General features: G+C 41.5%; 1 protein-coding gene across 1 annotated transcript; it reads left to right on the top strand.

Moving 5' to 3' along the window:
* Nucleotides 1-2303: 2303 nt before the first annotated feature.
* On the top strand, nt 2304-13355 carry LOC131119961 (leucine-rich glioma-inactivated protein 1-like). The gene is made up of 8 exons (XM_078793893.1): nt 2304-2740; nt 2839-2910; nt 3936-4007; nt 4090-4161; nt 6147-6218; nt 6714-6883; nt 7162-7326; nt 9440-13355. Exons 1-8 carry the CDS (start codon nt 2550-2552, stop codon nt 10255-10257), a joined length of 1632 nt encoding a protein of 543 aa, XP_078650019.1. The 5' UTR covers nt 2304-2549; the 3' UTR covers nt 10258-13355.

Here is a 13355-nt window from a genome sequence, read left to right as displayed (position 1 = left end):
TTGGGTGCAATGTGGGGGGAGATGATGGTGGTGGTTTATTGTTTTGAGGTTGACCAGCTGTCGCTGTGATGGGGGGTCTTCAACACACAACCCCCTCCACAACCCCCTCCATCCAGGGACGGACTTACCATGAGACAAATATAATTGCCTCTGGCTTCAATATTTCCAGAGGCCTCGAAACCTCTCCTAAGAACTGTAAATGATGAACTGAATTTACACATGACTGTTTTATCTTCATTAGTTCCTGACATGATGAACTTAAATACGTTATATAATGTTTGTGATTGTGTTCTACATTCTTTGATTTTTGATGCGAAAGGGTAAATTCGTCAAAATGACATTTATAGTCCATGCTGTTCAGTCTCATTTCAGGAAGTGACACCATGAGAGTATTATCGGTCTGGGACACAAAAATGGTGGTGTACGAGATGAAGATGTTCACTGTGATTATAGCCCATATTTTAGTGATGTGTCAACAGTTTTTGAGAAGAAAAAAAGGGAGAAACATTTGGAGATGAAATAGAGAACATGGACTTAAGTCTTAAAGGGGACCGATGATGCTTTTTCCACTTTTCTGACCTATAAATGTAGTTAAAATATTGTATTCTGGTGTTAAAACATGCCAAAGTTTCAGATCATGAGGTTTGTACATTTGGAAGTGAGCCCTGAAAAAGTTTTGGATGGCTCAAAATGCTCGCTTTCACAAGGTGCGGTAAAACAGTTCCTTTGTGATGTCACAGAGGGGCAGACTTCCTTATATGGGCGTGGCTATAAGCCAGATAAGCCTCTCTGCCCACCACCAAGCCCTGCTACTCTTTTTACTTGCTAGCAATACATCGTACAACCCAAAAAAATTTACTACCCAAACAAATTTGACCCAACCTGTGGTGAGGCCTGAGGTATCAGGTCGTTGATCCTCTTGTCTTGCAGCGCCGACGGGCCCTTGCAGTAAAACTGATCCACGGTTGCGTTGGTGCTGTAGATCCACTCCACCAGCCACTTGAGCTTACAGTCACAAGTGAACTGGTTCCCTCGCAAGTCTCTGGAAGTAAAAAGTAGTTCACACTCAGTATCTGCCATGACCACCACCATCTGAAAGGCTTCCGGAGACCGCTTATGGTAGCAAAATGAACGATTCATTAAGGACAATTTGGAGTCCCAAATTAACCAAGCATGTTTTTGGAATGTGGGAGGAAACCGGAGTATTCGGCGAAAACTCACGCATGCACAGGGATAACATGCAAAACTCCACACAGAGATGGCCAATGGTGGAATTGAACTCAGCTCTCCTAACTGTGAGGTCTGCGCGCTAACCACACGACCACGAAATAAGCTACAAAACAACAAACACAACAAATAGAAGGTAAAAATATGTTTTTGCATTGCATAAATCCTTCAAGTACAACACTTCCCAGCCTCCCCTTCTGTGTCATTTCCACCATTATAACTCAAATTCAACTGCAGTTAGCCTATAGCACCAAGTAACGTTAGCTTATTTGGTCATATACATCCCATAACATGGTGTACATTAAGCCATTTAGTAGCACCATACCTTTACCGTTGGCCCATTTCTCCTCTTCTTTCTAAATGGGGCACCTGTTGGCTTTGACTTTGTCTTTTCCATGTTTTGTTGAGCCAAAAAAACAGCACCATTATCATCATCTCCTACCGTCACTAAGCTAGCAGCCAAGGCTAAACCAACTCATATCCACTCACAAATTCCCTTCTTTTTACTTCACATTTTCGAAGTTAATTAGCATGTTTGAGACACTTGCTCTGCAATATAATGAATATGATATAATATTAACAATTAAATGTGTTTGTTTTTTAGCGATTACTGTTGTAAATTCCGTTTTTTTTACCTTGAAATTAACCTGGGGGCTAAAGTCCAGAAGGGACCCGCCCCCTTGCTATACTCATTGGTTTCATCCACATCACGTGGTGGACGTTTGATGACTGTTGGGGGCGGGAGTATCACGTCTGTAGAGGGCGCTAGTCTGCCATTTGATGACTCCATGAGGATTCGGTGAGGGCTGAGCATTAGGAAATACAGCCCCCCCCCCCTTCCACGGCGCCCCCATATGAACCATAGCTAGAACCGCTACTGTCCACAGGCCATGTTTTTTTTTCTTCGAGTTTCCCGCTCTCTTAGTCACATTTTGGAGTGCTTTGGAAAATGACAAGCATTTTCTCCAGCTGATTCACCACAGATCACACCTCCTCTTCCTCCTCCTACTCCTCCTCCTTCAGAGAGGGAGAGAGAGAGAGAGAGAGAGAGAGAGCGAGAGAGAGAGAGAGCACAAACCATAAGGCGTGGTTTTTATTGGATGGAGATGCTCCGTCTGCTCCCGCTGGGATTCCCACCTGCCCCCATGCCCACGCCGCTTGAGTGATCCGTTGGTCGATCACCACCACAGAGCCTTGTTTGTGCGTGTTTGCACCGCTCGGTGGAGCCCCGGTTCCGGATAAACAGCAACCTGGTGCTGGTGCTGCTGCTGGTGGAGAGCCAGTCCTGAGGTCGGGTCCTGTCCCGAGGCGGTTCAGCGAGGATGGATCCCACATCGCGCCGAGCATCCCCGTGGCTCGCCTTGCTTGTGCTGGCGTGCGTGGGGCTGCAAGTGGACTCCAAGCGGGCCAGGCAGCCTCGGTGTCCCGCGTCGTGCACTTGCACCAAAGACAACGCGCTCTGCGAGAGCGCCGGCCTGATCCCCCGCACCTTCCCTCCGGATGTCATCTCGCTGTAAGGCAACCTCATATTCTCCTCGTACTCGTACTCGTATGTTTCCTGTTTCCGGGGGGGTACATTGCAGTCCTTTTACATTCCCTTCTTCTGCTCAGGTCCTTCGTCAAGTCTGAATTCACAGAGATCCCCAAGGAGAGCTTCATCCACACGCCAGCTCTGCACCTCCTGTGAGAACCCCCCCCCCCCATGTTTTTTGCTGCATGATTCCAATATTTACCTCATGAAGCTGCAGGAGGGGGGCAAATATTAGAAACAGTTTTCAGTGTGATGCAGTGCAGTGCTTACACTACAGCCGTGGGAATGAAGGCCGTATATTTTTGGAGTTCAAACCTTTCCAACGAGCGTTCTTATCTTTACAAAAGCGTATAAATTATGCAGGTGTCTTTTAATCTTAATTCCCAGTTCAGTGGTGTCCAAAGTGTGGGCCAACGGCCATTTGCGGCACACAACACATTCTCATAATCCAATTTAACAAGAAAGAACAGAAATCAGCAGTCATTTTAGGAAGAATAAAGTCAAAATATTAACGTTTTTTGACATGAAGTTGTAGGACATCCATCAGCAGTGTAGTCCATTAAGGGCCACGAACCCCCCCCCACACGGCACATAACACATTACCGATGCTAAAGGTTAAAATGCTAAAGCTACTTACCATTGAGAGACGCCTCGAAGGATCGGATTCAGGATCCAACACAAACCAAACACTGGCGGTGTGACCTACCACAGCAGGGTGGGCGTGCCTTGAGGCGGGCCGTGGGTGGAATACATTAAAACAGTTTTCGCTGGAACCACAAAATCCAAAGAAATCCAGCTGAATAGGTGCAAATTCTGGAAGAACTACAACGTTTTCTGTGCGAGTTATTGTGCGTAACTGCTCTATAGGAGTCCACAACTCAGGTTACAATTGAATGCATCACATAATTAGTTCACAGTTCCACATGTCCAAAAGGAGTAGGAAGAAGCAAAGCTTATTAAATCTTACCCCTCCATCTGGTACTTTTACAATCAGTAACTGTTACATTTGTTCACTTCCTGCTTTCCTAATATAATTTAAGTTTTTGTTGAAGTTTTTGTTTTGTTTGAATGAATGAGATCATACCTTTTTTGTAAACGACTTTACAAAAAGGTAAATAATGGCACCATTGATGACTTCAAATAGTAGAATTCCGAGTGATGATCTCTCTGTGTGCAGCCTTTTCACCGCCAATAACCTGGAGTCAATAAACGAGGATGCTTTCCTGGGTCTTCCTCATCTGGAGTATCTGTAAGTACGGACCACACCGATGTCTTCTAGAATGGCTTCCTCGTCAATTGGCTGAGCGTTTGTCTTTTTTCCTCCTCTAAAGGTTCATCGAAAACAACCAAATCACTTCCATATCGCCGTACGCTTTCCGTGGACTGAAAACATTAGTGCATCTGTGAGTATGACAGCCTCCAGAAAATATGCTGCTGTAAAAGTCATGCTTTGCATCGGGAGTCCTTCCAGTCGTCCTCAGAAGGAAGGTTGCAAGATGTTCATCTGTCGGATAAAAACGAATCAAAGTCTATTGTTCTAATACTTACACTCCTGATCACAATCTTAAGACTGGTTGAGGTTGTTAAGGAGGTTCCAAGTCGGGGTGCAAAATTCAAAAAGAAGAAAAGGGAGTGAGGCAAAAACAACCAAAAACAAAAACTCATTCAGTAGCAGACATTTTTCAAAAGACACCCCCTCCAGTGTCGGCCATTTTGGACCATTTTGACTGATCTTTCGCTTTTCCATCATTTAAAAAAAAACTTTGGACCAGCTAATGAACAGCCTGTTTCCCCATAATGCTTGTTTGCAATAAACTGCTTCCTCACTTTCTTTTAAATCCCACTCCCATTTCTTCTTTTCTATTTGAAGCTCCACTTAGAACTTCTTTAAGATCCAGCATTGCAAAATGTACATTCTTGCCATTTTGATAGGAGCATATAACCTGATGTCAATCATATTTCTACACAAGCAAAACACATTTTTGGGATGCAACCATCCATTTTAGATTTTAGTCTTTACTGTGCAAGGTGACGATTATGTTTACTACCTGGCCTGAGGCACTATAGCTTTAATTGCATGGCATGTCCTTCAGTATTGGGGGGGGGGGGCATGGACGTGTTACTGCCTCACATGAGGGCTTTCTATCCTTTTCATCTTGGTTCTTATCAATAATGCAGTACTGCTGCTGCTGGTGCTGGAATTAACGGTTCCCCATATAAGTCATATATTATAGACAAGCCTCCTCGGAGCAGCGCAAGCCGTCTGGCAACGTAGGTGCAGGTTCGCACTTGCTGCATGGCTGTAAGTCCATGCTCATGTGTGCGTTGCCTCCAGACCAAACAGTGATAAGCAAAGTAGGATTCCTGGTGTAGAAAACGACATCTTTTTGTACCCTGAGTGTCGACCTTTTTACCCAATCACAACAATTGTGGACTGACGACAGCCGCAGTGACAGCCGAGGAGAATGCATCAGTTCTAGAGATGAAGCTAATGGTGATGCTTATCATCACCAAGATGGGAGTACTAACGCCAGGTTGTTTTTGAGTTCTTATCCATTACAGCGAGGGTCGGCAAACTTTTTGACTCGCAGGCAGCATTTATTTAACAAAATTGACAGGGGGGCCAGACTTTATATTATATATAGTCCACCAGGAATTATTATATCTGTAAAAGTGTCATGCAACCTGCTATATGTGTTTGTGTCCCTTTTTTCAGGAGCACTTTGTAAACAGCAGACCACATCAAATAACCAAATTGAAAAAAAAAAAAGCTTGCCCAAAGACAGCTGGGATAGGCTCCAGCACCCCCGCGACCCTCGTTAGGATAAGCGGTAGAAAATGAATGAATGAATGAATCAAAAACGCTAAACCATCAAAAGGTTGGCTCAAGCCATGATGTCAGGTTGTATGTTAAGTTTTAATGAAACGTGCAGGCCGTATTTAAACACTTGGCGGGCCGGATGTGGCCCCCGGGCCGTAGTTTGCCCACCCCTGCATTACAGGAAAGGTGTTAAAATAAGAGTTTCTCATATTGACAATTGTTCATAGAAGATAAACATTACTATTTAAAAACACAATAAAACAGTAGAAATAGTTGTACAGGGGATGAGGAGGGGCCCATTGAGAGGCTCTGCCCCGAACCCCCAAATGACTAAATACGCCCCCCGCTTACAGTATTTCAATAAACACTGTATGTTGATTAAAATTAGGATTTAAGTCGAGGAAAATCCCCACAAAATTGTTGTGCTGGAGTATCCTCGGGCAAGAAAAACACGCTACAAACATCTGCTTGAGGTGTTGTTATTGCACAACCTAGCATGTTTATCATTAGCGTTTAATGAGGAGGCAAAAAAGGGAGGTGTCTAACAGTCTTTTTTTTTTTTTTCAGGAGTTTGGCCTACAATAATCTGGAGACGCTCCCCAAAGATTTGTTCAAAGGTCTGGAGGCGCTGACAAAAGTGTAAGTCCGCCTTCTGTTCCCCTCGCATAAACCTCACAATGCGTGGGTGCAAAAACATGCAAACATGAACCACGAGTTTAGTTAGCATGTTGGCCACACAGTCAGGATATTCTCCGGGTATTCCGGTTTGCTCCCACATTCCAAAAACATGCTAGGTTAATTGGAAAAATATGGTATTTTATTAGCATGAATTTGAAATATTAATGGCTGCACGGCGGGCGAGTGGTTAGCGCGCAGACCTCACAGGTAGGAGACCAGGGCTCAATTCCACCCTCGGCCATCTCTGTGTGGAGTTTGCATGTTCTCCCCGTGCATGCGTGGATTTTCTCCGGGTACTCCGGTTTCCTCCCACATTCCAAAAACATGCTAGGTTAATTAGCCACTCCAAATTGTCCATAATGAATCGTTCATTTTGCTACCATAAGCGGTCTCCGGAAGCTTTTCAGAGAATTCGGTGGTGGTCACGCCAGATTGTGAACTACTTTTTACTTCCAGAGACTTGCGAGGGAACCAGTTCACTTGTGACTGTAAGCTCAAGTGGTTGGTGGAGTGGATCTACAGCACCAACGCTACCGTGGATCAGATTTACTGCAAGGGCCCGTCGGCGCTGCAGGACAAGAGGATCAACGACCTGATACCTCAGGCCTTCGACTGTATCACCACAGGTTGGGTCAAATTTGGTTGGGTAGTAATTTTTTTGGGGTATTTTTTTAGTATTGGAGGTTTAAAAATATCCAATCCGATAATAATCAAAGTACTTTGACCAGGCTAACAAAAAATAGCACTAGGACCAATTTTTACATGTAAAGAAAGGCTATTAATCTACTGTCTAATCTACTATAATTAATTAATGTACTGTCTTGTTATTGAACCAATGCAAATCGTTGTACTTTTTTGACAGTTTCACCTTGGAGTTGAACTTGTGCTTTCATTTCTTTGGCAGAGTTCGCCTCCTACCAGTCCCTCAAGTTCGAATCCATATCAGTGGAGGCCTTTTCCTTCGGGGAGGACCAGTTTGTGGTGTTTGCTCAGCCCTTCATTGGCAAATGTAGCTTCATGGAGTGGGATCACGTGGAAATGGTCTTCAGGAACTTTGACGATATTGACAGTAAGTTCAAATAACAAATACGGTGCGGCCCTGCATGGCATCACACCGGGAACTGTTTCTAATATTTTCCCCTAGAAGCTAGCAACATCATCTATGAGATCACCATCACATGACTACAAGATGATGTCAGTCCTGTTTATCCTGTCCACATGTGAACATGTGACAGTTACACAAACCATGAATCCCTGGGAGACAAATTAGATCCTAATGTGCTGCAAGGAACATCTCGTCCTTGGAATAAACAGTAGAGTTGTTACGAGAGAGGAATAAACTTTTTGTGGTAGTACTCGGAAAAGAAGGTGACCCAAATTACGAATAATTCTCTCGCCGCTTAAAGATTAGCCTGACCGGTTAGTATGCAAAATTTTGCAATGCAGCATTCAAGCTATTTCTGCTGTAATTTATTCGTTTTTACGAATCAAAATGATATGAAAGTAGATTTTCTACTAAGGAGGTTGTAAATAAAGATTTGCAGATACTATCATGAAAAAATGCACAGCTAATACTGTTACTCCCATTTACTTACCCTGCGTTGCATCCTTGATCCTTGATGGAGTACTTCCTCCATAATAAGTACCGTATTTTCTGGACTATAAGTCGCTCCAGAGTATAAGTCGCACAAGGCCAAAAATGCATAATTATGTAGAAAAAAACATACATGAGTCATTCCGGAGTATAAGTCGCACAATGCCAAAAATTCATAATTAGGTAGAAAAAAACATACGTAAGTCGCACTGAATTATAAGTCGCACAATGCCAAAAATGCATAGTTAGGTAGGAAAAAAAACATACATAAGTTGCACTGGAGTATAATTCACACAAGGCCAAAAATGCATAATTAGGTAGAAAAAAACATACATAAGTCATTCCGGAGTATAAGTCATACAATGCCAAAAATGCATAATTAGTTAGAAAAAAAACATACATAAGTCATCCCGGAGTATAAGTCGCACAATGCCAAAAATGCATAATTTGGTGGAAAAAAACATACATAAGTAATTCCGGAGTATAAGTCGCACAATGCCAAAAATGCATAATTAGGTAGAAAAAAACATACATAAGTAATTCCGGAGTATAAGTCACACAATGCCAAAAATGCATAATTAGTTAGAAAAAAACATACATAAGTCGCACTGGAGTATAATTCGCACAAGGCCAAAAATGCATAATTAGGTAGAAAAAAACATACATACGTCATTCCGGAGTATAAGTCACACAATGCCAAAAATGCATATTTAGGCAGAAAAAAACATACATAAGTCGCACTGGAGTATAAGTCGCATTTTTTGCGGGTAAATTATTTTTTAGATAGGTAGAAAATGGGGGAAAAAAATCAAATACCATATTTTCTGGACTATAAGTCGACTATAGAGTATACTAAGTTGCACAAGGTCAAAAATGCATAATTAGGTAGAAAAAAAACATACATAAGTCGCTCCGGAGTATAAGTCGCACAAGGTCAAAAATGCATAATTAGTTACAAAAAAACATACATAAGTCGCAAAACTACTTGACCAAAACAGACATTACGTCCTCTTGGAAGGCAAGTTCTAACATTAATAAAATAATAATAATAATAAAAAACTAACACAATGCTTATTCAGCTACACTAAAAATAAACATGAACAGAAAAGGTGTCCAGTGTTTATGTAACATAAACAGTTTTTTCATTTATAAGTCGCTCTGGAGTATAAGTCGCAGGAACAGCCAACCTATGAAAAAAATTTAGCACATTTTTTTTTTAGCATATGAACGTGTATTGTTGTCTACATCCTTGTGGTGTATTAGAGCAATCTTTGCTGTGTGTTTGTTATTCTATTGACTACTGCTACTATTAGAAGATTGACAAAAATGGCCACCAGTTCCAGACAGTGGATGCTCTCCATGAAGCCATCTTCACTTCCTGGAGCTTTTATCGTTACTTTACTTTATTTTATTTTTATTTTATAGTAGTTTTTGAGGGTTTTTTTTAGCTATGGTCCTAAACCTTTGATAAGAACTCTTGTCCCATTTGTGCTTTCTGCATGTTGAGCCTCTACTGAAACTTCCTTCAGATCAAACATTGGGAAGAAATCCCGTTGACTGACTGACGATGCCGCGTCTTCTTCTGCAGGCACGTCCACGGTGATCTGCAAGCCTCTGGTGATTGACAACCAGCTCTTCATCATCGTGGCCCAGCTGTTCGGCGGCTCCCACATCTACAAGCGCGACACGTCGGCCAACAAGTTCATCAAGCTCCAAGGCATCGACATCCTGAAAATCCGCAAGCCCAACGACGTGGAGACGTTCCGCATCGACGGGGAGTCCTTCTTCGTCATCGCCGACAGCTCCAAGGCGGGTTCCACCACCATCTACAAGTGGAACGGCAACGGCTTCTACTCGCACCAGTCGCTCCACCCGTGGTACCGCGACACGGACGTGGAGTACATGGAGATCTCGTCCAAGCCTCACCTCATCCTGTCCAGCAGCTCCCAGAGGCCCGTCATCTACCAGTGGAACAAAGGAACCAAGCTCTTCGACCGACGCACCGACATCCCGGAAATGGAGGACGTCTACGCCGTCAAGCACTTCCAGGTCAAGTCGGAGCTTTACATCTGCCTGACGCGCTTCATCGGCGACTCCAAGGTGATGCGTTGGGACGGCGCTCTTTTTCGGGAACTGCAGACCATGCCGTCTCGCGGATCCATGGTCTTCCAGCCTTTCTCCGTGGGCAGCTGGCAGTACGCCATCTTGGGAAGCGACTACTCCTTCACGCAGGTGTACCGCTGGGATGCCAAGAAGGGCGAGTTCGTGCACTTCCAGGAGCTCAACATCCAGGCGCCGCGCGCCTTCTCGCCCGTTTCCATCGACAACCGCCAGTTCCTGCTGGCGTCCAGCTTTAAAGGGAAGACGCAGATTTACGAGCACCTGGTCATCGATCTTAGCGTCTGAGCGACCGCACCGCAGACGGGAGAGGCATGCCTTCTTCTTCTTTTCTCTTTACGTGTACTCTTTTCAAAAGTGCATTTCAACCGCATTTCACGGGCAAAAATATCGGGACGGGGTGAGGTCAGGGTTCTCAAGTGCTCCTTGATGGACCTGGAATATGACCGATTAACATGACATGATGCCTTCACTGACCCCTTATATCATGTTTGTCCGTGACAAGAGCTACAATTTGGAGAATGTTGTGGAAAAAACATACCTCTCGTAGGCGTAGGTGTCCCGATACTTTTGCCCGTAGTAGACAATGGAAGCTCCAAAATCCGACGTCCCCTAAGGAGAATGTTCTGGAAATATATGTGTAAATACTTTTATCCCTGATATAGAGTGTGGAGTGGAACCATCAAACAGAAAAAAGATGCCTCATTGAGCATGGGAAAGATCAGTTCCACAACTGTTTTGCTTTTTCTTTGGCTTTTTGTGCGATGCGACACCACCACAGGAGCCTAACAAAGACATTAAAAAAAATGTGACGATAACCGTAGAAGTGGAACTGAGACGTAGGACAGGGTCTGGCTGCTCGGTACAAAATGAAGTAAAAATATCCAATCCGATAATAATCAAGCTAACAAAAAATAGCACTTGGACCAACTTTTTACTTTACGTGTAAAGAAAGGCTATTAATCTACTATAATTAATTAATCTACTGTCTCGTTATTGAACCAATGCAAATCCTTGAACATTTTTGACAGTTTCACCTTGGAGTTGAACTTGTGCTTTCATGTCTTTGGCAGAGTTCGCCTAAGTAAAAATATCAAATCCGATAATAATCAAAGTACTTTGACCAAGCCAACAAAAAATAGCACTTGGACCAACTTTTTACATGTAAAGAAAGGCTATTAATCTACTGTCTAATCTACTAGAATTAATTAACCAATGCAAATCCTTGAACATTTTTGACAGTTTCACCTTGGAATTGAACTTGTGCTTTCATGTCTTTGGCAGAGTTCGCCTAAGTAAAAATATCCAATCCGATAATAATCAAAGTACTTTGACCAAGCTAACAAAAAATAGCACTTGGACCAACTTTTTACATGTAAAGAAAGGCTATTAATCTACTGTCTAATCTACTAGAATTAATTAACCAATGCAAATCCTTGAACATTTTTGACAGTTTCACCTTGGAATTGAACTTGTGCTTTCATGTCTTTGGCAGAGTTCGCCTAAGTAAAAATATCAAATCCGATAATAATCAAAGCACTTTGACCAAGCCAACAAAAAATAGCACTTGGACCAACTTTTTACATGTAAAGAAAGGCTATTAATCTACTATAATTAATTAATCTACTGTCTCGTTATTGAACCGATGCAAATCCTTGTACATTTTTGACAGTTTCACCTTGGAGTTGAACTTGTTCTTTCATGTCTTTGGCAGAGTTTGACTCTGAAGTAAAAATATCCAATCCAAGTACTTTGACCAAGCTAACAAAAAATAGCACTTGGCTAACGACGAGCTTGAACAAACTTTTTACGTGTATTTTAAGTAACATGTTACTTAAACAGCACATACAATGTACAAATCAGTACTATTCAAGTACTGTAGCGGACACAGCTTGACCCCGGAACAGACTAATTGATGAAACTTGATGAACTTTTGGAGGCTCCAGCGTGATGCATGCATCTCATCCCTTCGTCATGTCACGTATATTATCTAAAGGTCGCCAAACTTTGAGAAACTCAGTCTGCCAAAAAAAAAGAGAAATGTTTACATTTTTTCTGCCAAAATAATTTGTAAAAAAAAAAAAAACAACAACACTGAAGCTTTTGTACGTAACAGTAGTCGGGTATCGAACTCCTGGTGAATGTTTGTATCAGGTGTTTTCCAGCAGCACGTTGATTCTATTTTAGAACGAGTCATTTTTGTCAAGAGAACGTTCATTTTTTTTCGTCAACGAATTGACGCTTGCCTCGTTACAGTCGATAATCAATTAGTTGAATTGTAAAAGCCATAAATGACTTTGTCAAAACCTCAACCTTTAGGGTGTCCAAAGTCCGGCCCAGGGGCCCCATAGCGGTTGTTGTTTACGGATTGTGGAATATTTGAAAAATTTAAATAAATATAAGATATCGCTTTTATACTAAGAACATTCGAATGATGCCCGCCTCGGGGTGTCTCGGCATGTGAGTCTGCCCAGATACAAAGCCGAGATGCTGGGCTTTTTTCTTTGAACATATCCATGCATCATATTGTTGATATCATTAAACATATCCATATCCATGTTATGCATAGCCACACTAAAATGAGAAAACAAATATATACTATTATACAAAGGTTTTAATTTTATGAGAATAAATAAATGACAAGCTATAAGTTTTATTACAATATATTAAAAATTATATTTATAAAATATGAACATAAAAATAATTATAATTATTTATATTAAATATAAATATATTAAATAATATAAAATATAATAATTATATTAAATATAAAATTATTAAAATTCGCTTTTCCCTCAATTTTTTTTAAATACTACAAATTCAAATTTGACATTTCTCTGTTTTTTTTTTATTTGGCTTAAATGTCAAAATGAAAAATAAAAATGATTAAAAATAGGAATTTATTCTCGTTTTCAGGGTTCGCCACACCAAGTCTTATATTTGAAGTATTTCAAATACATAAGTGTTTACAAGATATAAAGTCATGCAGAAAAAATATATATTTTCAGGTAGAAAGCTGTATTTTTGGGGGGGGTGTGGGGTGAAAATATCCTATTTTTTTCCACAAGAGGCATATTTTAAAAAAACTGATATTTTAATCACACTTTGCAGGAAAAAGAAAAAAAGAAAATGTTATGTTGGGATTTTTTTGACATCATTTTCTGGTTAAATTTATAACTTAATTCCATGAAAAAATTGTGGCCCTGAGACTCTTTTCTACAAAGCGACCCCGACCTTGAGTTTTTTTCGGCGTGCAGACCGTACTTTGGACACCCTTGAGGAAGAATAAATGTATTTTCAAATGTAATGAGTAGTTGTGAGAGTGTCACGATTAGGATGAAGTTGATTGACATTTTGCTCTTCCAATAAAAGCTTTTCACACGTGA

The sequence above is a fragment of the Doryrhamphus excisus genome, linkage group LG10 (assembly GCF_037039965.1).
Source record: "Doryrhamphus excisus strain RoL-2023G ecotype Guam linkage group LG10, RoL_Dexc_Guam_v1.1, whole genome shotgun sequence".
Lineage (NCBI taxonomy): Eukaryota > Metazoa > Chordata > Actinopteri > Syngnathiformes > Syngnathidae > Doryrhamphus > Doryrhamphus excisus.
The sequence above is the reverse complement of the archived record's forward strand: the minus strand, read 5'-3'. Positions and strand labels throughout refer to the sequence as shown.